Source organism: Bos indicus, chromosome 3 (assembly GCF_029378745.1).
Source record: "Bos indicus isolate NIAB-ARS_2022 breed Sahiwal x Tharparkar chromosome 3, NIAB-ARS_B.indTharparkar_mat_pri_1.0, whole genome shotgun sequence".
NCBI lineage: Eukaryota > Metazoa > Chordata > Mammalia > Artiodactyla > Bovidae > Bos > Bos indicus.
In genome coordinates this window covers 9,485,351-9,512,305 of record NC_091762.1, presented here as the reverse complement: position 1 = coordinate 9,512,305, position 26,955 = coordinate 9,485,351, and the positions used below count along the sequence as shown (strand labels likewise).

Sequence of the window (26,955 nt, the reverse complement as noted above, 5' to 3'; positions counted from 1 at the left end):
GACATTACTTTACCACAAAGTTCTATCTAGTCAAAGCTATGGTTTTCCCAGTAGTCATGTATGGATATGAAAGTTGGAGTATAAAGAAAGCTGAGCATTGAAGAATTGATGCTTTTGAACTGTGGTGTTGGAGAAGACTCTTGAGAGTCCCTTGGACTGCAAGGAGATCCAACCAGTCCATTCTAAAGGAGATCAGTCCTGGGTATTCATTGGAAGGACTGATACTGAAGCTGAAACTCCAATACTTTTGCCACCTGATAGAAAGAACTGACTCCTTGGAAAAGACCCTGATGCGGGGAAAGATTGAAGGCAGGGGGAAGAGGGGACGACAGAGGATGACATAGTTGGATGCATCACCGACTCAATGGACATGAGTTTGAGCAAGCTTCTGGAGTTGGTGATGGACAGGGAAGCCTGGTGTGCTGCAGTCCATGGGGTCACAAAGAGTTGGACATGACTGAGTGACTGAAGTGAACTTCCCTGACTTATAGCCTTTTCTCTACACAGAAGTGAATCATGTGTAGTTGGGGGAGACTCAGATAAAGACAACTCCAGACATCCCTTCCCTTCTCTGGAATTGTTCTATTTAGATCTGCCAGAATGCATCAACTGCCTTAGACAAACCTACTTTACCACTTAGAGGGCATCTGCTGTTGTTCAAAATCCTATGTGGGGCACCATGGAGGACAGAGAGAGAAATCAGGACCAGCCCTTGCTGTTAAGGTAGTTGTCTGGGCATTAGGCTGGAGGTGGGTATAGACATAGACACAGCAAGTATGGCCAAGGTCATTGTCTTATAAGAATTCAGGATAAAGTATCATAAAGTTTAAAAGGGAGAAACCACATCTAAATGAAAAAACTCACTTCCTGACTTTCATCCTTAGCTTCCTAAACACACTTGAGTACTATGTCAAGCACCAGATTAGGTACTTACTCTTTCCTTGACATATAAGGCACATACTTTTAAAGTCATACCTGTGCAAAACCTGCTGTGATCGTCCAAGCACACGTACTGTAACTTGGGAAAAACACTCTGAACTAGAAGTCAGAAGACCTAAATGCTAGTCTCAACTCTGTTATTAAATTGCTTTGCTCAAAACCTTTCTCCACTCTAGGACTCTATTACAAATATGATTAAAAAAAAAAAAAACAAAACAAAACATGAAAGCTGAAACTCTAAGGTTGTTTTCACATCTAAACTTCTGTAATCTAATTCTTCCCTGATTAATCTCTTTCTCCCCAATAGCTGTAACATCTATTCCAGGTTAACTCCAAACTGCTTATATGTGTCTCTCTAATACAACTGTAGTTACAACAAGCACATGTTACAGGTATTTCTATTGGCTTCACATTAATATAGTACTATAAGTATGCTAATAAGGAAAGTATCAGATAATTGAATGGAGTTGAAAATAGGCATGGTTGTTCTATTTCTTAAACTCGCTTTACCATTTTTTATGAATTTGTTTACTGGTTGCACGGGGTCTTTGTTGGTGTATGCACTTTCTTTAGTTATGGAGACAGGGGGCTGCGCTTCAGTTGCGGTGCATGGCTTCTTGTTGTGGAGCGCACGCTCTAGGTGTGCAGGTTCAATAGTTGTGGTGCATGGGCTTAATTGTTCCATGGCATGTGCAGTCTTCCCAGACCAGGGATTGATACCATGTCTCCTTCATTGGCAGGTAGATTCCTATCCACTGTACCACCAGGGAAGTCCATTAAACTTGCTTTACTACTGAAACGCCTAACACCTCATCTCAGTATTTACTCATCTCCTACCTTTCATGTATAGTGAACATTGCTGCAAGAGTATTTTACAGCCTTTTCTTTGTATCACTCTCTTGATTAAGGACATTTTTGGTTCTCCACTGTTTATTCAGTTCAGTTCAGTTCAGTCGCTCAGTCATGTCCAACTCTTTGCATCCTCATGAACTACAGCACGCCAGGCTTCCCTGTCCATCACCAACTCCCAGAGTTCACCCAAACTCATGTCCATTGAGTCGGTGATGCCATCCAGCCATCTCATCCTCTGTCGTCCCCTTCTCCTCCTGCCCGCAATCCCTCCCAGCATCAGGGTCTTTTTCAGTGAGTTAACTCTTCGCATCAGGTGGCCAAAGTATTGGAATTTCAGCTTCAGCATCAGTCCTTCCAATGAACACCCAGGACTGATCTCCTTTAGGATGGACTAGTTGGATCTCCTTGCAGTCCAACAGACTCTCAAGAGTCTTCTCTAATACCACAGTTCAAAAGCATCAATTCTTCGGCATTCAGCTTTCTTCACAGTCCAACTCTCACATCCATACATGACCACTGGAAAAACTATAGCCTTGACTAGATGGACCTTTGTTGGCAAAGCAATCAGAACACTGCTGCAAGAATATTTTACAGCCTTTTCTTTGTATTCCTCTCTTGATTAAGGACATTTTTGGTTCTCCACTGTTTATTAATCAGCTTCAAATTCTTGTCTGGTATTCAATTACTTCACATTTATCCATTTTGTTTCCCAGTTGGTGATGGACAGGGAGGCCTGGTGTGCTGCAGTCCATGGGGTGGCAAAGAGTCGGACACGACTAAGCTGAACTAAGATTATGTAAGCTTCATGAGGATTGTCCACTTTTTTCATATCCCTTAGTTCATTATGTTTATATTGATATGCAAAACTAATTTTATAATTTAAGTTTTAAACTTAAAAAACTTTTACCAAAATAATCAATTTGCCTAGGTTACAATAAGAATGTTTATAACTGTTATGAAATTAGTATGCAAATTTTTTGAAAAGGCAGACTTATTTTGGGGATACTATGTTTAAGAAGGCATCTTTTTAAAAAAAATTTTAAAATGTGAGATCTTAGTTCCCCAACTAGGGATTGAACCTGTGCCTCATAGAGTGGAAGTACAGTCTTAACCACTGGACCAAGGAAGTACCAAGAAAGCATCTTTTAAAGCTAAAAAGATACATAGGCCTGCACTCTTTGATGTAGGAATCACACAATTCTAGGAGTTTATCCTCCAGGCTCACTTTCCCCACCTGTACAATGTATGTTCAAGATAGTCATTGCACCACTGTTTATAATAGTCAAATATCAATCAATAAGTATATCCATCAATAAAAAGACAACTTAAAATCCTTAAGTAGTATGCTTCCATTTAGATACAAATAGGGGGATAGGGAAGAACACATTGACATCTGCTTGTATATACATTTTAAAAAAAACCTCTGGCAGGATTTAAGGAAGCTAACAATGGCAGTTACCTGTTTTGGGGAAGGTGATAGGAACTGGGTGGCTGAGGGAAAGCAGAGGAGGAAGACATCACTGAATAGCTTTCTAAATTTATTGATTTGTGAACTAAATGTACTGTTTATTGAAAACATGAATTTGAAATGACAGTACATATTTTCATCAAAGGTGCATTATATCACACTACCAAATTAATCTTATTACATGACAAGCAAAATATGTTGTACTATATAGAGTGTATTACTAATTAGCAATAGATGGAAGGTTACAGTCAACAATGGAATAGGGAACTACTTGCTTTCTACCATTCTCACAGCAGTTTACTTTAAAAAAATCAATGGGTATTTACTATCTTTGTAATTAAAAATAATTATTGAAGGAAAGATATCTGCTTGGATGGGGCAGCTACATGAAGTAAGGAGGAATGTGAGCGTGTCCAGGAAACAAATGACAAACCACAAAACTCTCATAAAAATCTACTTTATTTCGTGTGAGAAACAAAATACAGGAACAATCTTTGGAAAGAATCAACAAAAGGTGATATGCATTTCTGGGAAAACAAACAGTTTCTTCTCAGACTTTAAGTTTCTGGGCACAGAGAGGCTATATCTGCCTAGGAGTTTAAATGCCCAAGGAAAATGGGGATGGCTAAGAGCTTGGTATGACTGAGTTAAAGACGCTATCTTATTTATTACATCTCATTCCTTTCTAACAAAAGGTACACATGGGGTGGAAAGGGAAAGGATAAATATTGAAGGAATTTACTATTTAAATGTTCATCACAAATGTTCTTTGAAAGATCTAGGCTGGAAAGGCAAGGCTAAGTGTGACCACAACTATAAGTCACCTTGAGAAGACGAGAGGTTCTCAGAGGCGACAACAACAACAAAGTCAGGTTTAGACTTGATTAGCCATACAAGAAGAGAAAAGGACATTAGATTTTAAGGCAGGGAGAACTAAACACCAACACGAAGAGTAGTTAAGGAAGAAAGAGCTAGAAGAATATAAAGACTCTGCAGGAAACATGGTGTTTCACCCTACACACAGAAAGGGGCCTCAGCGAAACTGCAGAGGGCTGATCCTCAAACCGATCACGTCTTTGCCAATCTCTGTCACCTGTGGAAGAAGAAAAAAGATTAGGGGTTTTTGAGGGTGAGAAGCCTAGAGAGTCTACTCCCTGCCCTCCTAGTGAGCACAGGAGAGTGCTTTGTTATGGTTACTGATTGGTAAGGAGTGGTGGGGAGAAGTTCTACCTTTCTCCAATGTCATTACCTTAAGGTGTGAGGCGGGAATACAGGAAACAAAAGGACCAATATGCCTTCTTTCCCCTTCCCTCAATACTCTAGATTCATTTCTCAAGGACAGTACTTACCGTAGTGACCTTGCAGATCTGACCCTTAAACTCAGGGGAATAGCAGGCTCCACTGAGCGGACATTTCTCCACTGGCTTTCCACGGTAGATGGGCCGATAAGATGCAGCACAGATGTCGAAAGGGTTGTGCATGTCATAATTGAGCTGATAGGCATCTGTGGGGTTTTTCTCACAGGCAGACAGGATTTTGCGGGTCTAAGGGAGGGAAGGAATGTTTTATTTAAAAGGACTGAAAACTGCACACCACAACTCAAATGACCTCAACACCATGGTTTAGCAGTTTCTTTGATGCAAGAAGCAATTGTACTGAGTGAATACAGAATATGTCCTCCGCACAGGTCATATGAAGGAATAATAACTGCCATTCCTATTGTATCACGGTTTTTCCTTTTCTATCCCAAAGTGGCCCTATGGAACTAGACCCATAGTGAAGTGAAGTGAAAGTCGCTCAGTCATGTCCAATTCTGCGACCCCATGGACTATACAGTCCATGGAATTCTCCAGGCCAGAATACTGGAGTAGGTAGCCTTTCCCTTCTCCAGGGGATCTTCCCAATCCAGCGATCGAACCCAGGTTTCCCGCACTGCAGGTGGATTCTTTTACCAGCTGAGCCACAGGGGAAGGCCAACTAGACCCATACTTCTCCACGAAGTCTGAGAATTGTCAGGGTTAGCCAGGAAAGGGTTAATACTGGCTTTCACTGCCCAAATAAAAAAGCTTTCAGAAAGCACAAGTAATGGGACATGTATATATATGGAGGTAACTGGTGTTGGTAAGGAGAAACCTTGAACTTAAGGACAGTGCGGGGCTGACTTTCAGCTACAGAGGAGCTATTTGATGTCACAGGTCACATTCTCACAGTGGAGCAATGTCTGAGTAAGGTATTTGCTTAGTTTCCAGGAGTTAAAGGGGGTCCTCATGCCATACAGAGGTCCTCATCCTCTGTATGTAAACAGAGGATGGCATCTTGTTGGCTCTTTTGTTGAATGCTGTAATACAACACTTTGTTTCTGAGACAAGAACCTTGGTCTTTGACCCCCTCCATGTAAGAGGAGATCCAGTTCTCCTATGCTCACTGAAGGAGTTCCCATATACCTGTTGAGCCACCTCCGGCTTGGGCCCGAGTTCCAACAGGCGCCGAGCAAAGGCGGCAGCAGTCCTGAAGTTCTTGAGCTTGAAGAAGAGGTTGAGGGCTGTACGCAACACCAGGATCATGTGCACTGGCTGCAGGTTTGAGTGGGTGAAATAGGCTGCCATCTGGTGGACAGAAGGAGGAACATGTCAGGCTGATGCTAAAGCTAGGCTAGATCATTTATAAGTTGTTACACATGCATTAAAAACACAACAAAACAACCAAATAAAAACCAGACTGGCTATAAAACAGAGAAAGCTTCTGCCTCCTAGTTATAGAGAACTTATGGGATGAGAAAGAAAGGTGGAGAAATACATTCTATTGTCACAGAAACAGGCCCAAATTTCTCTTACTCCCCACATTGAGACCTAAAGAATTCAGACTCCATAGAGGCTTCCCAGGTGGCACTAGCAGTAAAGAACCCACCTGCCAGGGCAGGAGAGGTAAGAGACCCTGGTTCGATCCCTGGGTAGGGAAGATCCCCTGGAGACAGAAATGGCAACCCACTCCAGTATTCTTGCCTGGAGAATCCCATGGACAGAGGAGCCTGGCGGGCTACAGTCCAGAGGGTCGCAAAGAGTCGGACACGACTGAAGTGACTTACTATTTATTCATTCAGAGGGTATAAGGGAGGATGCCTCTGTACTGCTCAGAGGTCTTACCTCACAGATGCGCTTCTGCTGTTCTAGAGTTTCCTTGGGCAGTTTCTTCCTTTCTGTCTCCATGGACAAACCCACAATGTACTCACGGCAAATGGTGATAAGCTGCTGAGCCTGGAGATAGGGGACAAAAGAAGGTCACGGTACAGATGCACGACTGGGGGGGTGCCTAGCACTGTGACAAGCAGCTAGACTGCTCTCACCTCTGCAATCTCTTGTTTATTGTCTACAACAAGAAGTGGCACGCTGAGTAAAATGGACCGGAATTTTTCCACAGCCTCCTCAAACTTGCCAACTGTGGTGAGCTGGTAGCACAGCTGCAACCGTTGGATGAGGTCATTAAGCTTCAGGCCCACAGCTGGTACACCGTTCTTCAGCCCTGCATCCTTCCTGAAAGAGAAAAGTAGAAAGAAGACAGGATGATTAGGAGCCCACCTCAACCTAACTTCTTCTGGAAACATGATCACAACAGCCTACAGTGAAAAAAGCCAGGGAAAAGTGGCAAGTCAAAGATCTTTTCCTACTAGGAAACATCAGCTCTGGGACAATGCTGATATTCCCTGAGGCTACCATCTGAAATATCTACCACAAGCTGGAACAGAGAGAAGCAAGGGGCCTTACCAATTGCGATTAGGATAGCCATACATGGAGGGCAGGCAGGGCAGAGCCTGATAGGTGGTGCGGCCTCGGGCATAGGTCTGCAGGAACAGTTGCTTGTAGGGGCCAAACTGGGTTACCCCTACTTGGTCGTGAAGGAGCTGGAATACAAGAGGAAGAAAACATAAGGATCTGAGCTCTGCTACTTAAAAACTAGTTGACCCTGGGCAAGGTATTTAAGTTCTCTCTACTTGGTTCCTCATCAATAAATTATATTTAATTATAGGACCTACTTCATTAAATAATACCCATAAAGCATTCATGATAGTGACTGGCAAACAGTCAACATTAGATGTTAGTGCTTGCTGCAGCTGTTGGTACTGTTATTGCTACCACAGCACATGGCTTAGTGTTCAAAACATACACCTGTTCATGAAGGGGTGAAGGGGTGCTGACTTCATTGATGTGAGCCAGAAAGCAGGCTATAAACCAGTGGAAAATGGCTGGAAGAATCCTCTTTAAGAGATTACTAAGCCGTACTGAAAGCAGATGAGAGGTGATACATATACACCTCTGCCCTTGTGGGTATAATAATTTCCATCTGGTTAAGATGAGTCAGCCATCCCCCTGGGACCCCAGGCACATTCGGTGAAGGCCAAGGTAACTTTAAGACTCACTCGCATGGCTGTTTCAAAAGAGCCGGCCAGGATGTGATCAACTGGAAGCTGAGAGTTATTACACCAGATCTAACAAGGAACAGAAAACCCAAGACAAGTGAACTTTTGCTCTTTCTCTTCCCAACAATCCTACTCTATATCTGTAACAGAAGAGTGTCAATATTCTTTACACATGTAATCAAGTATAGCCACCTCACAAACATTTACCCCTCCAGGGCTGTATTTCTCTGCTTACCTGAGTTGGGCTGGTTCCCTTGGTTGGGGGCACAAAGAACCCATCCTCAGCTCCCCCAGCTGCCCCAGGGGGTATATCCTAGGGGAAAAAGAGAAATGAGTCATTTTTTAAGGCATTCAAGCAATTTGTCCTGATCAGTTCAGTTCAGTCGCACAGTAGCATCCAACTCTTTGCGATCCCATGGACTGTAGCACGCCAGGCCTCCCTGTCCATCACCAACTCCCCGTCTACTCAAACTCATGCCCAATGAGTCGGTGATGCCATCCAACGATCTCATCCTCTGTCGTCCCCTTCTCCTCCCACCTTCAATCTTTTCCCAGCATCAGGGTCTTTTCCAATGAGTCAGCTCTTTGCATCAGGTGGCCAAAGTATTGGAGTTTCAGCTTCAGCATCATTCCTTCCAATGAATACTCAGGACTGATTTCCTTTAGAATGGACTGGTTGGATCTCCTTGCAGTCCAACGGACTCTCAAGAGTCTTCTCCACCACCACAGTTCAAAAGCATCAATTCTTCAATTGATGCTTCAAAAGCATCAATTTGTCCTGATAAATCTAAACAAAACTATCTTATTCCCAGCCTCTGCTGGTGAGGGGTGGTGGTTGTGGAAGATGATTCTCAAAATAGTAGAAATTTCAGTAGTTGTAACAAAAGCTATATACGAAAAGTTCCAATTCAAACAAAAAAGCTTGCTGCCTTTTCATAAGCTGCCACTGTACAACCCTAGTTATGTTCTTCTATCTTTCAAGTGGGAGATAAAGAGCAGATTAGGAGGATCTAGATCTCCGCCCTTTTGGGGTCCTTAGGACAGGGGTCGGGGGGTGACAAGGCTGCTGACCTCCACAGGGGTAAATGGAGAGAACCATACAAGGGTGAGAATTCCACTTACCAGCTCAGGAGGAAGCTCCAGATCTTCTTCCACATCCCAGCCACCTCCTTCTTCTTGTCCCTTGCCAAGAGCATCATCCCCCAAACCTTCTGTAGCCTCTACAAACCCATCTGTAAGGAAAATCCAGGCACAAAATAGATTTGCAACATGACAATTTTAGCCAAAGGCAAGAAAAATGTTGGGATCCCATGGTCCAGGACCCTGCAGAACTGCCCACAGCCCAGTCCCACTCCAAGGAGCCCATCTGCCCAGAACAGCCCGAGATGAGCATCTTACCTTCATCCAGCTGCAGCTCAGCATCCTCTCCCCAGCCCTCAGTACCAACAGTGTCAATGTCAATGTCAGCAGCCAGCGCGCCTCCCTTCCCTACAGTGGGAAGGGACAGAAAGGAGCTGGTTATAGTCGGTTAACTCTGAGATTCGGCCTCCTCTGCAGGCAAGATGTATCCCTAAGAAGCAGGTGCCAATGCTTTGTCTACTTACTGTTTTTGTTTATTATTTGTTTTTGTGGTATCTATGTCATGCTAACTTGCAGGTTAGCATAGGTTTCACAGAATGAAGGAATAGAAGAGAGATGAAAACAACTGACCTTCCTGCTAGCAAAAACTGCCTCTTAAACAATCTTTTCCTAACCAGCCTTCGGTACCAATTCTTGGCATTTCTTGCTGAGATCTTTGCTAAGTTAGCACCACTACTGTGTAAACAGGGTGTGAGGACAAAGGTTAGAGGGGAGGATATGGACGAAAGAGCAGTGCTGGGTACAAAATGCCCAAGGTCTATTTAAGTAGGCTCTTAGTTGCCAAGAAACTCGGAAGAAACAAATTAGTAGACTTTTCCAAGAAAACAGTGTAAAGATGAGTGGCAGTGAGTATAGTCACATGACAGAATTGAGGCAGCTGAGGTTTGTATCTTAAGATTGTATGTCATGAATGATAAAACACAGAATGGAGAGTATGACTACATATATGGTAAAACCTAAGAAAATACACCGAAAGTTAACAGTGGTTGTTAGAAGCATGAACCAAGAGACCTCTTTCCCTCCTATTTTCTGAATTTTCATATCTCAGCATGATTTTATTCAGTTTTTAAAAGGCTGTACAATAACTCTGATTGGCATTTCAGTGCTCCATGAGGCGTCACACAGAAAAAAGAATAGATGGAAAGGACATTATGGCTAAGGGTACTCTCTAGAACAGTTTCTCACAAAACAAGCACACAACAAAAATGCTATGGAAGAAGTGGACATCTACCCTTGCTGGCAATGGAGCCCTCGAAGAACCCTTTGGACACAGTCAGTAAGGGCCAGTTGGTATCCAACGGCATGATGGGTGCAGGTGGCTGAAGCAACTTGGCATTAGGGTCAATGTCGGGGATCTGGAAGGCAAGAGAAGGTTAAAAGCAAACAGCTCTCAGGAACATTGTAGGGGAGGTTGTGGAGCTTCTTTTGATCTCAGTGGGAGTGACATTTATAAGTTTGAAAGTGAAAGTGAAGTTGCTCAGTCGTGTCCGACTCTTTGTGACCCCATGGACTGTAGCCCACCAGGCTCCTCCGCCCATGGGATTCTCCAGGCAAGAATACTGCAGTGGGTTTGCCATTTCCTTCTCCAGGGGATCTTCCTGACCCAAGGATTGAACCCAGGTCTCCCGCATTGCAGGCAGTCGCTTTAACCTCTGAGCCACCAGGGAAGCCCCTTGTAAGTTTAAATAGTCCCAAGATATCAGAGTTAATCCTGTAATCAGAGACACTTTACATAAAGACTCACTGTCTCCTTCTCTGGGTCAAATGTCTCCTTCAGGCTCTCAGCTTCTTCGTCTAAGCCGTGGGTAGCAGCTGTGAGATAGGCCAGTGACTCTGTGAAGAAAACAGACTTTGTGGTAAAGGTACATTTCCAAGTGTACCATCAGCATCCTGATGTCAGCCTCCTGGTATTCAAGTCCTGGCATAATCCGCTTCCCTTAAGTGTGGGCTGGACTTATGGACTCACTTCTAAGGAACAGCACGTGGGAGAAATGATGGGATGTCATTTGTGAAATCAGCATACAAAGATACGGCTTAATCTGAGGGGCCCCACCTGCTCTAAGGGAAACCAGCTGCCATACTGTGAACCGCCCTATGGAAAAGCCTACATAGCAGAAAACTGACGTCTTCCAGCAGATAGCCAGCGAGGACCCAAGGCTTGCCCACAGCCACACGGTGAACATGGGAGTGGATCCTCCTCCACTTGAGCCTTGAGAAGTCTGCAGTCTTGGCCAACACCTTGATTGCAGCCTAATGAAAGCTAGTGAGCCAGAGGCTCTCAGCTAAGTCACACTGCAAACTGAGATAACCAATGTTTATTGTTTTAAACTACTGTTTTGGGTAACTAGCTATACAGTGATAAATAACTAAAACAGTTGCTTATCCTTAAGATCTATCAGTGTTAACAAGAACCTTGAACTCATTCCTTTCTCTTCTCTTTCACATCCCACATCAGTCCCCTTCAACAAATTATGTTGGTTCAACCTTTAAAATATATGCCAAATCTGACCACTGCTCAGCTGTTCACAGGCAGCACCTTGGTCCAAACCACATCTTTCACCTTTCTTATTCCCTAATGTATCTCAAGTGCTAGTGTGATGCTTGGTATATACCGTGGGTTCTCAAAAAATATCCCTTAAATATAAAATAAATATATGAGTAAAACCCCCAGACTTGAAGTAAATAATAAAACTCTAATGGCATTCAACCAACTACATTTACTATAGTATCTGCTCCAGGACCTTTTAAAACCCACTTTCCCAGTGATATTAGCTATTTTCCTACCAGTGTCTACAGAAACTATATTTTCTGGCCGTCCCTCCATTTGGCTTTGAAGAAAGTCTTCTGAGCATGGTAGGAGCATGCGGTCTCTTCTGAAAAATGTGCAATGAAGGAAATCCCCTCACCACTATACATGAATAACTTGCCATAAAGAAAGTACTTCCTGAGGCCACCCCCCACCCCATGTGAGTTCTGGATACTTACGCTGCCCACAGTTCTTCAGGATCCGCACCCGCTCGGACACATCTCCCAGGTAAAGGGCATTCTGATAATGGCCACTCATGTCCTTTCGTATCTCAGCTGCACCAAGACAGTAAGAGGCACTCAGTTAGGTCTTCTCTCTCAAGTTCTCTCTTGCCTCTATTTGCCGTCTTCCTCCCCACAAAGACCCCTCTTCCCATCCTTAGTTTCTGGGGTCTTACCAATCTTCATCATCTTGCGAAGTTTCTCTAGGTTGCCAGTGATAAGGTACAAGAAGGAAAGTTTGTCAAAGTTTTTGGTGCGCTGATAACACATTTCCACAATCTGGTGGTTCCCCTGTAGTAAGGCCACCTCTCCCAGCTTTTCCCAGCAGTTCTTGTCATCTAGTGCTTTGGCTGCTTCCAGAGCAATCTAAAGAATCCCCAGGATTAGAGTTAACAAGTTGGAGGTTATTATGACTGAAAACCAGAGTCTGCAGACAAAATGTCCATCTCTAAATAAATCTTCCAAGCAACTCTTTATACTTCATTCCACCTAGCTTTGCTTTCAGTAATTCTACTGAAAATTCAATCAACAAATGGGATCCCTTAGGATCCATGGATCGAAGTGTCAGATCATATTATCTTCCTCCTCAGAAATTTACAACAAAATCATCTTCTAGCAGTTACTGATTTCATACAGTCAATTGTTGCTTAGCTATCATATTTCCTATCTGCCAGGTCTGACGAACAGTGTGGCTCCTCAGAAGAAGTAATGGAAGAAGGAAGTTCAGAACTATTTCCACCCACTTAAAAATAATGTTTACAGACTCTACACCTCAACATTTAGTAAGTGTTCCTTCATCCAAGCAGCCAATCGGCAAATCAATGTCAAGGAAATAATGAGATTTTTCTAATTCTATCCTATCATGCTTCTGTTGTAAAAGTTATTGAATTCAGACTAACTCAGAATGACAACAACAGTAGAAATGCTGTGGCAGAAGCAAAAATGGGCAAATAAGCAACAGGAAGATGGCTCCACAACTTAAAAAATCCTAAAATTCATTACATTGGCTGAAGAAGCAAGCCCAGAGTAATGTCTTCCCAAGGCCACCGTAACCCCCTCGCCTCCTCTGCAACAAAGTAGGGGCTTATAACCCTACTTCTCTCACCTCAATGTTTCCACACTCCAGTGCCAGACTAAAGCGAGTTTTTTCATCCTTGACGAAATGCAGTGCCACTTCAGGATATCCCTTCTTCTGAAGATAAGCAATGATAGACTGGCCTACAAGTTTCGCATTTCTCACCATGTGTAGCACCTAGACATTTGGGGTGGGGTAGGCAGGAAATAGAGATCATTTATAGGAAAAAAGGAGCACTGCCCCTCTCAATACTCCTAATATGCTTCCTCATTTCATACCTCGTCATATTTTCTGTTGATCAGGGCCAGTTTGAACTTGAACTCAGTGGGATCAATGGTGAGCACCCGAGGACGACACTCCCTGTCCAGGCAATATACATTGTTGCCCTTCACCCGCGTGACGTAGATAGGTAAATCCAGAGTTCGGATGATCCCGTAGTCCCTGAGAATAAGAGTTGAAGAGCACAATTTTCAGCAAATGCATGGGTAAACCCAGCCTATAAGGAAGTAAGACAAGTCTAGGACCTAATCTTTTATCTTCTCATTACCCCTTTCTCAAGTGCCATTTGAACAATGGTATAGATGTGAAGTGAGTCAAAAAACAGCAGAACTAAATGCCAGACTTATTTGATTCTCTTGTGTGAAGTGGGAAAAGGTGGGGCAGATGGTATGATTTCTCTTTATAAGCTAATACTCTACAGTCTAAGAGACACAGCTATCAGAACCAGACCTGAAAGTTAAAAATCTTAAGTTCTGATATATAATCACTAGCCCGCTGCTGCTACTGCTTAGTCACTTCAGTTGTGCCCAACTCTCTGATGCTAGGGACTGTAGCCTGTCAGGCTCCTCTGTCCATGGGATTCTCTAGGGAAGAGTACTGGATTGGGTTGGCATGCCCTCCTTCAGGGGATCTTCCAGACCCAGGGACTGAACCCGGGTCTCCTGCACTGCAGGCAGATTCTTTTACTGCTGAGCCACCAGGGAAGCACCACTAGACTACTATCAACAGCTAAATCCTTCCTTATAAGCTATAAGTGAAAGTAGAAGACAGGTACGTGTGACGACTTCTGACATACAAAGAAATGATGCAAAGCATGTAATGTTTTAAACTAAACAAAAATTAAAAGTTTACAAATGAAAACTTATGACTATAGCTAACACAATACTTGAAGGATAATTTATAGTGTTAAGTACACACATATTAGAAGAATACTCAAAAATTAATGAGCTCTATATGTTTAATATTAGGAGAAAGACTAAAAATTAATAAGTATCCATCTCAAAGACTTTATTGTTCTTTTAAAAGTTAAAACAAAGAATATACTTGGAAGGAAAAGAATAAAGCCAATAGTAGAAATTAAGAAATAGAAAACAAAAATACAATAGAGAAGTTCAAATTATTTGAAAATAGCCTAATAAACTAAAAATAAAGTGGAAAAGATTTGTGGACCTACTATGGCAACCCACTCCAACATTCTTGCCTGGAGAATTCCATGGACAGAGGAGCCTGGGGGCTATAGTCCCCAGAGTCACAAACAGTCAGACACAATTGAGAGACTAACACTTTCACTTTCTTTTACCAGATGTAAAGACTTACAAAACTATAACACTCAAGACAGTGCAGAATTCGATCGCAGATAGACAAAAGACCACAAGAAAACAGATCTTTGCATTTCTGTAAACGTGATTCATATATCACAAAGATGGCTCTGCAGAACTATGGGGAAAAGTTGGTATTTTTCAATACACGCTGCTGCTGCTGCTGCTGCTAAGTCGATTCAGTCATGTCCGACCCTTTGCGACCCCATAGACAGCAGCCCACCAGGCTCCCCCGTCCCTGGGATTCTCCAGGCAAGGACACTGGAGTGGGTTGCCATTTCCTTCTCCACTGCATGAAAGGGAAAAGTGAAAGTGAAGTCACTCAGTCAGGTCCGACTCTTTGTGACCCCAAGGACGGCAGCCTACCAGGCTCCTCCGTCCATGGGATTTTCCAGGCAAGAGTACTGGAGTGGGGTGCCATTGCCTTCTCCCTGAGTGTCCTTATGAAAAAGGAAAGCTGAGCCCACTACACTTTATACCATATACAAAAATCAACTTCAGGTAGATTATAGACCTAGATGCAAAAGGCAAAACTATAAAGTTGTCATAGGAAAGGTAAAAGAATGTTCTTATGATCTTGGAGTCAATAAAGATTTCTTAACTAGGACACAAAACTTGATATCCATAAATGATAAGGTGCATAAACTCAACTACATTAAGAACTTCTGTTCATTAAAGGATCTCAAAAGAATAAAAAAATATGCAGCAGAATGGGAGGTGATATTAGTACTTGCAATACACTGCCGTCAAAAGGACTGATGTTCAGATAAATAAAGAACTCCTATAATAAAAGAACAAGGATAACTTATTTAAATGAAAGATAAAAGCCTTGAACAAAATTCATAAGAAAGGAAATACTGATGGATGGCTAAATAAAAAAAGTTGTCTAATCTCCTTGGGAATCAGATAATAGCAACGTAAAATTACAAAATACATCCCATATCTGCCAGTCAAAAATGAGTCTGACAAAGGCAAGTGCCCGCCAGGGTGACAAGCAAGGAAACTTTTATACAATGCTGGGGGGCATGCAAATTGCTAAAACCACTCTTTCACATTAGTGAGCAAATGTGAAGATAAGCGTGTTCTACGACCCAGCAATTCTGCTCGCGGGAAACGCCCTAGAGCAATATATGTGCATATGAACCAGAGTACATGTAAGAATGTTTAAAAGAACATTGTTCCTAATAGCCAAAACCTAGAAATCGCCCAACTATTGGTCTAGTATAGAACTGATAAACTGTGCTATATTCATATAAGCGAGTATTATACAACAATGAAAACAAATAAATTAGAGCTATAACATGGATGAATCTTACAAACAATATATTGAGCAAAACAAGCAAAATATAAAATATATTCAGCATGACTTAATTAATATGAAGTTCAAAAGCAGGCAAAATTAAATCATTATTTTATTGATAAAATAATGGTGGTAAAATTGCAAAGAAAAGCAAGGAAGAAATTATCATAAAAGTCAGAATAACGTTTTCTTTGTGTGGTGAAGAGAGAGAGTTGTGATCAATAGGGACCACATGGCAAAGGGAAATGTTCTATTTCTTAACTCGGGTGGCAGTTACACAGATGTTCATTATATAACTGTTTGCTATTTCATATATTTATAACCTATATAATTTTCTATATTTGTGTCATATTTCACACAATTTTAAAACAGCTGAAAAAAGAATGTTCTGATGCCTCCAGCACATATATGCCAAACAATGCTTTTCCATAAAGACAGTTCAAGGAGGACTTCAGTATGTCTCTTGAGACAGGATAGTGATTTTCAGAAGCCACTTTCTCCCATTCTGTATTTCAGATAATTAACTTACCCAGTGGTGACAGCATATTTGATGTGGTTGCTTGTGGTATAGATAAATACCCCACTCTCATCCCAGGCCCCACTCTTGACACGAATGTTCTCATGAATGTTACATAGAGCCTCCAGTTTGCGGTTACAGATCACAATGGCTGTAAGAGGCATAGGACATGAGTGCTCTGCTGGACAGGGTGAGTGAAGTAGGCTGGCAGGGACGGGGAGGGAGGGGCTGGTCTCAAATCAGGGTGGATATAATCAAGACTTACCATGTTTGGCCAGTAGTGCTACATGGGACATGTCTGCTGACCAGATAACATATTTCACCTTGGAAATCTTCACAGATGCCAGAGTCCTGGGATAGAGAGAAGGGCAAACATGAGTGGGTCTGATCCCCTTGTTCCAGGTTATGACTTACCGCCTCTTCATCTTCAAATTAATGTAAACCCTAATTTCTCTCTTTTTTTTTTTTTTTAGCATTTAATTAATTTTTTAACACCAAAAACATTTTGTATTATGGTATACCTGATTGACAATGTTGTGGCAGTTTCAAGTGACTGGCAAAGGGACTCAGCCATATATACATATGTATCCATTCTCCCCCTAATTTCTTAACACCAAATAAGCATTTTTGTATTACAGTTCGGTGACAAATATTTTGGCTCACACTGTACACTTCCACCTTCCTCAACTCCCTGACCCTCATTCCCATGTGTTATTAGGAACTTGTGTATGTCTATTTTCACCACTGCACCATAAGCTCTGTTAAGTACAGGAACTATGCCATTCATTCCTGTGATCCTATTCTAAGTCCCAAGAGCAACCTTTGTTCAGATAAATGCTCTGAAAACAAATTAACAAGCCCCTTGTAACGCTTGTTGTGTGTGTGTGTACAGGATGGAGGGTGATCACAGAGGGAAAAAACTGATGAGAAAGAGCCTTGGAATTATAGCACAAAAATTGGCCAAGCCACAAGTCAAACTCACTTGGGGAAAAAAGCTCCCACTAAAGATTTCCACCCTCCCCCACTATAAACCTGTCTGCTTAGGGATATCTGACATGTTACCGCTTCTGCTGTACATCAAAGAGCGTGATGGATTCTGCATCTCGAAGCAGGAGGTTGCCTGTGCCAGCATAAAAAATCTCATCGCAGTTAGGCACCTGTACCTTTTTGGTGATCTCATTCTTTAGATTCTTGATCAGAAGCTGAAATGAGTATACAAGGTGGGGTTAAGAGGAATACATGTAAGATGACGACAGGTGACAATGTCCCTTAGCAATTATTCCTCAGCTTTGATAAACCATTTGTTTTCTTTTTCTGGCTGTCCAGGTCAATCACCACTATATGTAGACCACTCTAGCTAAGATCCTCTTGATAGGGTCTTAATAGCCCTTCTTTTTTCTTCAATTGAAATATCCTAAGTCTAACTAAAATCTGAATTCCTTAATCAACCAGAGAGAGAACAGAGCACTTCTGGGGCTTAAATTTTTGTTAAATATTTTCTTGAGAGAGCTTTGCTTAACTCTTTTAGAATCCATTATATTTTAAATACCAATGGATGTAGTAGGATAAGGCAGAGGATCTACTCCTTATCCAGCTCACCTATTTGGGGCGGGGGGGTGGGGCAGGGGGACAGGCCCAAGCTGCACGGCTTGCGGGATCTTAGTTCTCTGACCAGGGACTGAACTCTGGCCCCGGCAGTAAAAGCACTAAGTCCTAACCACTGGGACTTACCAGCTCACCTATTTCAAATTTGATGTTTCTTTGGCCCCTGTGTTATCAAGAGTGAGTTTAGCTTGGTTCTTAAGCCCAGAGCCACAGTGATCCTCCACCCAATCAAATCAATTTTAAGGCCTTTTTTTCCCCAAGGGGTGTGGGGTAGAACTAAGGAGAAAGAGGGTTTCCCTGGTGGCTCAGACGGTAAAGAATCTGCCTGCAGTACAGAAGACCTGGGTTCAATCCCTGGGTCGGGAAGATCCCCTGGAGAAGGGAAAGGTTACCTACTCCTACTTCTTCTTGCTTGGAGAATCCCATGGACAGAGATGCCTGGCAGGCTGCAGTGCGTGGGGTCGCAAAGGGGACTAACGCTTTGTTGTGTCCGTGGGGACACAACCAAGGGACTAACACTTTCACTTTTTTTAGGAGAAAGAAGCCAATACACAGGAAAACAGCTGCCCAAGGGAGAATAAGAGAAAAATCATGCTCTTCATTTTGCAATACAGAGGTCAATGCCACCACACTCCCCAAATTAATTTCCCTTTTTAGTCTTAACTCACCGAATGCATCCGATCTAGGACAGCAAACCGATTTCGAGCAACCCAAACAGCTGTCAGGCCTGAGGATCGTTTCCCTTCAGGAGCTAAGAAGAACAAAACCAAAGGGCAGGAGCATGTGGTAAGCTACTGGCAGGTGACACAGTCAGGTGCCATGAAGCTGCCAGTCTTGCTGGCTGCCATGCTGGCTTTGCCAGTTCAGCTGCTTCCTAACTAATTCAGCCATAACCTGAGGCTATTGTCAGGGACTTTTCCCCACCAGTCCCCTCCAAACTCCAACCTCTACCCCTGCCAAGCCTCTTTTCTCTAGGCCAAGTGATTTGAGCCAACACCATATACTGGCAGAGAAGGACCACCCATCTTGGGAGACAGCACACTCCATCAAGTTAACGAGCAGGGCCTCTCTGGCCAAGCTGTGGCACAAAGCAAGCAGCCTGTGAGTATCTTGGACCTCCTGTCTCAACAAGCTAGAGGAGAGACACAGCTCTCTCTCCAGGACCCAGCTGCTCTGCTGCTTTTAACATGCAAATACAGACCTCCTAGTAGAGCAGGGTGGGGCACAGAGTTCCTAACTAAATCCAGGCAGTTCTATGCTGGGCAGAATTTTGCACCAAGTTGTTGCTCCATTAATGTCAATCAATCATTCTTAATACCAGGAAGAAAGTTACAAAATGCTTCTCAGTTTCCAAGTATTTCACTGACTAATTAGAATTCTAAATAGGCACTCCACCCTCTGGGAAACTTCAAAGGGGATACACAGAAGGATGCACTAAATACTCTTATCTATCAGTATCAGCAGGACACTGGACAATACACACTGGCCAGCCTTGCCAGGCCACCCCTTGACAACCAGAGGTCTCAGGCAATTTTAACAAAATTAATTATTATCACAACCAACAGTCCCATTTTCCAGGGGCTGGAGAACCACATTATTCCAGCTTTTGCTCTTTCTCTTCCTCTATGTTCCCTATCATTGGACTCTATCTTTATTCCTTTAATAATTACCATCTCCCTCATAAAATGGAAAGGAGAAAATAAAAGTGGTTATAAGAGAAAGCAAAAATATTTTAGACTCTATTAACTGTAAACAGATGGGGAAAGGAAGCAAGGGGATGGATAAGCAGGGACTAGATAAAAAAAATTGGTCAGAAATGGCTCAACTGATTAATTTATAAGGGAGACTTTTCATTTATGGATACCAAAGACATATAGGTTTTCTCTTCTCACCATGACCACACTTACAGAACAGTGATCATATTAGCAGCAATAATGACACAGGAGCACCCACAATAGGGCAGAACTAGCAAAGTATCTCTCAGACTCTGTTGATGGGGTCTAAAATATCATGGAAGTATGCTGTTAAGAGTAGGGACCTGAGGTACAAGCCTCTGACCTACAAATCAGCTGGAGGAAGTACACTAAAGGAGACTCCAATCTATTCTGAGAATGTTTTGTCAGCAAGTGCTAATGGTAAGGACATTAACAAGGGATGGTGGTGATGGAAGAGGTAGGCAGGGTCTCAGCTGGATCCTGGGATCCCTGGTGGGGTGTGGGGCTGTTAACAGCCTCATCGTTTTGACATGCAAAAGGAAGCAAATCGGATCTGGATATGGATGGGAGAGCATAAATCCCTAGTCCCAGGATGAGACATTGCAAGATTGGAACCACATTTTTAAATAAATGAAACTACCAGGGTGAAAGTCATATCAGCTGACAATAAACTAGGATAACATGCTGTGCTGAAAGAGAAAACGGAGAGTGTCTAATAACCAAATTATAAAATATATATATCTAGCTGGAGTAATAAAATGGAGGAGGAACATGAATATTTCACACCATGGTCGCCTCTGATGCAATTGGCAGCAGCACCTGCCAACGACATGAGTGATGTGGCCATGGCCTGGGGATGGAATGAAAAACTTGAAGAGAAGAGATGATTCGGGTGAGGAGAGCTAGGAGCAGAGCTGGGAACACAAAGAGAATGCCTACCATCAGGATTCTGGGAGTCAGCATCCTTGGGGATGGTATACAAGTCATAGGTACTATTTTCTAAATTGCTGGCTCTCTGTAGAGGAATGGGAGAAATTAAATTGTTAGTAGGAGTCCCCAAGATACCAGTTTACTCTGACATAGAAAACAGTATCATTACACAGATAGCAATCTGAAACTATACTCTTCACACCCTTCACTCAGAGGACATTTGGATGCTTCTACAGCTAAAAATTATAGGGCTCTTTGCCAGAGAACTCAGCATTCACATAAGTTTTGTTGCTGTTGTTGGAGTCGCTAAGTCATGTCCAATTCTTCGCAACTTTTCCTTTTATCTTCCAAAGACATAATTTCTGAATGAAAGCAAGGACTGCTCTCTATTCCACAAATTAACAGATTAAGAAACCAATATTCCAATGCCCCACCTGAGTAAACTCATCAACTTAAAGTCTGTTTGAAGGGAAAAAAAAAGACATTAAAGAAAATTGCCAGGAGGAAAATATGGGACAGTTAAGATATTGAAAAAGGACTGGGATCAGAAACTAGAAGTCCTATTGGGAAAAATAAGTTTTCATTCTTCTGATTTGGCAACCAGGGCAATAAAATTAGGATGTTGTTTCCTTTTTTAAAAAATTGTATGGCAAGAAATGAGGCCCCAAGATAACAATAACGAAAGGAATGCCTCTCAAAATCAGCTCTACTATTTTCACCCAAATAGAGAGATCAAGATAAGCATCTCCTTTGCATAGGATACAGTCCCAAACATACTTTCAAATTACTTTTAGTGATTTGGGTGATTTGACTTGATGCTCCATTAAGTTTAGAAGTTGTCAGCCTTATGACAGATGTAAGTACACAAACCCTGAACATGAGAACAGAAGTCTACCTGGTTTGAGCCTTTGTTTACTATTTCAGCTCTCTCAAAATGACCATTAAATAGTTTCTAAGAAGCCATCAGAGATCCTCTACGGGTATGAAACAGACCTATGGGAAATGAGGAAATGCCAGGAGGTTTACTTACTGTACACAGTAGGACTGCGTTTTCTGCTGGATTGTACGACATACTGAACACTGGAAACTTGGAACCACTAGAGATATGTATACCAAGAAAAGAGAAATTTAGGAAAGAGATATAATGAAAACAGGAAAAAAGGAATTACTCCTGTACTTCCTTCTTATTTAATCTTTACACATATACTTATCACTTTTATAATCAAGAATAAAAAATTAATGAATAATGCATCTATTTCTTTCTTCCTTTAAGACTTAGGGACTCCCCTATTTCAGCTTTGAGTGAAGTGTTTTTAAAAAGCTCACCTAGTACAAGTCTACTTATTCAACAGAAGGTATGGTGAGCACTCACTGTAGTGAGTGAGACTGGTTCTTCCTGGGTACAAATTCCTACACATAATTGCAGTGGACACCACAGAGTAACATGATGTGATTTGCTTCGGGCTAGTTTCTCCTGTCCCTTGGAATATTAACATAAACCCATCTCTTTATTGTAGTAATGCTGGAGGGTGACTGTCAAACCCTTATGCCAAAGCTTGCTACCATGAATGTTTCAGCATGCTAATACAGCTGGCTTTCCAAGAGGATAGCTCCTTTTCCCAGGCACCCCAGAGGTTATTGTATCTTCAGAGTTAAGAGTTTCCAGAGACATATATTCTGGTTTAGAGTTGTGTGCATTTTGCTGAAAAGCAAAGAAAGAGTTATAGAAAAGAAATGCCAAATAAAGGCAAACAGGTCTGTCACCAAGTTGGGCTACTCTCAACCAGGAAACTTTCTCCAGTTTTCAAGACACCTGCCAAACTGGCTGTACGATTTCCTTTCCTCAGGATCTCTAACATTCTTAACAGGGGCGCTCCCATTCGTCTCATGACCTTGCCCAACATGCTCCTGGGGATTCTATCTGTGACAGGAGATGAGATCCAAAATGTTGTTAAAAGAACAAGAGTCCAGTTTGCAGGTACTGTATCATGGTAACAGATGAGACAATTTGGAGGGAAGAAATTAGTCTAATTTACCTCCGCAACTGCATCACAGCTACGTCTTTGGAGCTGTTGAAATCCAACTGACGTAAGAATCGGTCCTTGACATAATGGAGCATATTGCCATGAACAGCATAGGCTGGCCGTTCTCGTTCCAGTTTAAATACAATCATGCCACCATCATGGCCTGGGCCACAGGGCAAGGGAGGAAGAATTAGTTGCAGGTAAGAAAGAAAACTGGCAACAGCAGATACATGAAGATAATGACTGTGTATGTATGCTACAAACAAAGTTAAGACATTTAAATGCAATCTTTATTTGTCTGAATGCCCACAATTCTTGGAATCTTTATTCAAGTGAACACCTGTAAATCCTTCCCCAATACTCACTCTATCATACTGGCACATTAGACAAGTCCTCCTTCATGTTCTAACAGCCCGTACAAACCTCCATCATAGCACTTATCTTGCACTGTAATTGTTTAGGTATATCACCCCCACTATACACTGAGCTCCCTGAAAGCATAAATTACAATAATTTCCATCATTCCCCAGTCACTATCATATAATAAACATAAAAGGTATGTGCTGAATAAATGAATATTAGTTTAAAAAGACTTCCTGATTCTGTTTTTTAAAAATGTTTCACTTTTCTCTACCAGCATTATCCATCCTTCAGAAAAACTTTCAATCTTTGTCCTCCAAGTGTGCACTCCACACATAAACCAGATCATGTCACTCCCCTACCCAATACCTTCCAATGGCTTTCCATTCATTCAGGATAAAATCTTAAATTCGAATGGCCTACAAGGCAAAGTCCATTCTGCTTTGGTCTTACCTTCTATTACTTCACCTATTATTGGCCACTGTGATGTTCCTCAACATGTTAAACATCTCTCACATCACGGTCTTTGTATTTGCTGTTCCTATTGTCAATGCATATGTGATTCCTCTTCACTTTTTCAAAGCGGCAGTCCTACACTCTTCCCTCTCTATCCCACCTACTTTTGCTTAACTCTCCTTTAAAGCAGTTTTCACCATACAATGTTACACATATTCATTGTTTTATGGGTCTATTTCCCTTCACTACAAACAAAAATTCCAGGGCCTCAGGCACAGCGCTCCCCAGGGACTGCCCCAGGCCCATTTCCAGCCCCAGCCACCCCACCAAGATGCCACCGGCCCACACTCCCCAGGGCCTACGCCTGCCCATGTGCACTCCAGCTCCAGCCAGCCTGCCAAAGCACCAGGTGCAGTCTACACAGGAGATGCTCTCACACAAGGCCACTCTGTGAAGACCAGGAGAGGTAGCTGTTTTGCTTAAATCCACAGAAACAAATGCCAAAAGTCATTCAAAATGAAGAGACAAGATGTTCCATACAAAACAACCCCAGAAAAAACCCTAATGAAAGAGGTAAGTAATTCACCTGATAAAGAGTTCAAAGAAGCAATCATAATAATGCCCACCAAACTTGAGAGAAGAATGGAAGAACTCAGTGATAACTTCAACAAAGAAAATATAAGAAAACCAATCACAAGTGAAGAATACAATAACTGAAAAATTATGCTAGAGAGAATCAACAAATTAGATGAAACAGAAGAACAGATATTCGATCTGTAAGACAGAAGAGTGGAAATCAATTGGAACAGCAAAAAAAATTTTTTTAAGTGAGGAGGCTTAAGAGACTTCTGGGACAACATCAAACATACTAACTTTTGCATTATAGGATTCCCAAAGGAGAGAAAGGAACAGAAAATTTATTTGAATAATAATGACTGAAAATTTCCCTAACCTGCAGAAATATATATCAAGGGCCAGGAAGCAGAGATTCCCAAATAAGATGAACCCAAAGAGATCTTCACCATGACGTATTTTAATTAAAATGGCAAGAGTTAAAGAGAGAATCTCAAAGGCTGCAAGAGAAAAACAATCACATACAAGAAAAATCCTGTAAGACTATCAGCTGATTTTACAGGCCAAAAAGAAATGGCACGATACATTTAAAGGAAAAGACATACTACTTATCCAGCAAAGCTATCATTCAGAATTGGAGAGTTTCTCAGACGAGCGAAACCTTAACAGAATTCATCACAACTAAAGCAGCCTTATAAGAAATGTCAAGGCCTCCTTTAAGCAGAAAAGGCCACAACTAGAAACAAGAAAATACATGAAAGGAAAAATCTCACTAGTAAAAGCAAACACATAGTAAAAGCAGTGGATCAACCACTTAAAAAGCTAATATGAAGGTTAAAGACAGGGAGAACAGCTGACCCTTAAACAATACAGGTTTTAACTGCACTGGCTCACTTATATGCAGTTCTCTTTCACCAAGTATGTATGATAATACTACATAATCCATGGTTGGTTGAATCTTCAAATATGGAACAACACATCCAGAGATTCGACTTTAAACTTATACACAGGTTTTAGATTGCACAGACGGTCAGTGCCCCCAGTTTCCACACTGTTAAATGGTCAGGTGTAGTACAATCAACTATAATAAATAGATAAGGGAGGGCCTTCCCTGTGTGGTCCAGTGGTTAAGAATCTGCCTTCTACTGCAGGGGATGTGGGTTCAATCCCTGGTCAGAGAGCTAAGATGCCACATGCAGGGTGTGAGATCTAAGCCCCCAAGCCACAACTACTGAACCTGAATATCACAAGTAGAGAGAAGCCTGCACACTGCAACGAAAGATCCTGTGTGCTGCAACTAAGTCCCAACACAGCAATAAATAAATAAAAATTTTAAAAAAATAGTTAAGGGATACACAAAATAAAAATATGACATCAAAAACAAATGAGGTGTGTGTTAAAAATGGAGCGCTTCTAGAATCTCTTTGAACTTAAGTGACTATCAGCTTAAAATAGACATATATATACAGTTCAGTATATATGAACCTTATGGTAACAACAAACAATGGACAGACAAAAAATAAAGAGAAAATCCACACGTACTAACACTAAAGGAATCCATCAAACTGCAAGGGAAGAAACCAAGAGAACAAGACAGAAACAGAGAAGAACTACAAAAACAACCAGAAAAAAATTAACATCATGTCAATAAGCACATGCCATGCTGTGCTCTGCTAAGTCACTTCAGTTGTGTCTAACTCTTTGCGATACTATGGCCTATAGCTCTCCAGTCTCCTCCTCTGTCCATGACATTCTCCAGGCAACTGGAGTGGACTGCTATGCCCTCCTCCAATAAGCAAATGGTTATCAATAATTATTTTAAATGTAAATGGACTGTGTCAACCAAAAGACTTAGGGTGGCTGAATGGATTAAAAAAAAAAATGAGATCTATCTATATGCTGCCTACAAGAGACTCACTTTAGATTTAAAGACACACAGACTGAAAGTGAAGGAATGGAAAAAGATATTTCATGCAAATGTAAGAGAAAAGAAAATTGGGACATTTCTTATATTAGACAAAATAGATTTCAAAACAAAGATCATATCAAAAGACAAAGGGCATTACATAATGATAAAGGGGTCAATCCAACAAGAGGATATAATATTCGCAAACATTTAACCACACAACACAGGAAAACCTAAATACATAAAGCAAACATTAATAGAAATAAAGGGAGAAACTGACATAAAGGGAGAAACTGACAACACAATAATAGTAAAGGACATTATATTCTACCAACATCAATGAACAGGTCACATACAGACAGAAAATCAATAGGGAAACACTGATCTTAAATGACACATTCCCAGACAGAATTAATAGAGAACATTCCATCCAAAAGCAACAGAATACATTCTTTTCCATCTGGGAGTTGGTGATGGACAGGGAAGCCTGGCATGCTGCAGTCCACGGGGTTGCAAAGAGTCGGACATGACTAAGCGACTGAACTGAACATTTTTTTCAAGTGCACACTGAACATTCTCCAGGACAGATCACAAGCTAGGCCACAAAACAAGGCTCAATACATTTAAGACTGAAATAATTTCAAGTGACTTATTCAACCATAAAAGTATGAATCTAGAAATCAACTAGAAGAAGAAATCTAGATAAAACACAAACACATAGAGACTAAACTATAAGCTACAAACAACAGGTAGGTCAACAAAAATAACAAAGAAGAAATAAATACCTGGAAAAAGATGAAAATGGAAACAAAATCTATAGGACACAGCAAAAGCGGCTCTAAGAGGAAGTTCACAGTGAAAGAGGTTTACTTCCAAGAAACGAGAAAAATGTCAAGCAATCTAAATATATTAAAAAACCCAGAAAATGAAGAATGAGCAAAGGTCAGTGAGTATGAAGAAGAAACGATAAAGATTAGAGCAGAAATAAATAGAAACCAAAAAAAAAAGGAAGGAAAAAATTAAGAATTGGCTCTCTGAAAGATAAAATCTACAAAC

The 26,955-nt window shown here is 41.6% G+C and overlaps 1 protein-coding gene across 2 annotated transcripts in view; it reads right to left on the bottom strand.

Annotated features, from left to right (window-relative positions):
• Positions 1-3,700: 3,700 nt before the first annotated feature.
• COPA (COPI coat complex subunit alpha) overlaps positions 3,701-26,955 on the bottom strand; it is a 44,086-nt gene continuing 20,831 nt past the window's right edge. Inside the window, exons 11-33 of one of the 2 annotated variants that reach the window (XM_019988005.2) lie at positions 22,617-22,767; positions 21,611-21,677; positions 20,590-20,665; positions 18,604-18,686; positions 17,393-17,532; positions 16,596-16,681; positions 16,343-16,508; positions 13,194-13,356; positions 12,946-13,092; positions 12,017-12,206; positions 11,799-11,894; positions 10,558-10,646; positions 10,045-10,168; positions 9,072-9,161; positions 8,796-8,905; positions 7,909-7,986; positions 7,674-7,742; positions 7,021-7,157; positions 6,603-6,789; positions 6,403-6,513; positions 5,704-5,865; positions 4,609-4,803; positions 3,701-4,352 (exon numbers count right to left, since the gene is read on the bottom strand). In XM_019988005.2, the coding sequence (XP_019843564.2) occupies positions 4,293-4,352; positions 4,609-4,803; positions 5,704-5,865; positions 6,403-6,513; positions 6,603-6,789; positions 7,021-7,157; positions 7,674-7,742; positions 7,909-7,986; positions 8,796-8,905; positions 9,072-9,161; positions 10,045-10,168; positions 10,558-10,646; positions 11,799-11,894; positions 12,017-12,206; positions 12,946-13,092; positions 13,194-13,356; positions 16,343-16,508; positions 16,596-16,681; positions 17,393-17,532; positions 18,604-18,686; positions 20,590-20,665; positions 21,611-21,677; positions 22,617-22,767 (2,777 nt within the window). In that variant the 3' untranslated portion in view covers positions 3,701-4,292. The remainder of the gene's footprint in view (positions 4,353-4,608; positions 4,804-5,703; positions 5,866-6,402; positions 6,514-6,602; positions 6,790-7,020; positions 7,158-7,673; positions 7,743-7,908; positions 7,987-8,795; positions 8,906-9,071; positions 9,162-10,044; positions 10,169-10,557; positions 10,647-11,798; positions 11,895-12,016; positions 12,207-12,945; positions 13,093-13,193; positions 13,357-16,342; positions 16,509-16,595; positions 16,682-17,392; positions 17,533-18,603; positions 18,687-20,589; positions 20,666-21,610; positions 21,678-22,616; positions 22,768-26,955) is intronic. The other variant, XM_019988013.2, reaches the window with a different exon arrangement.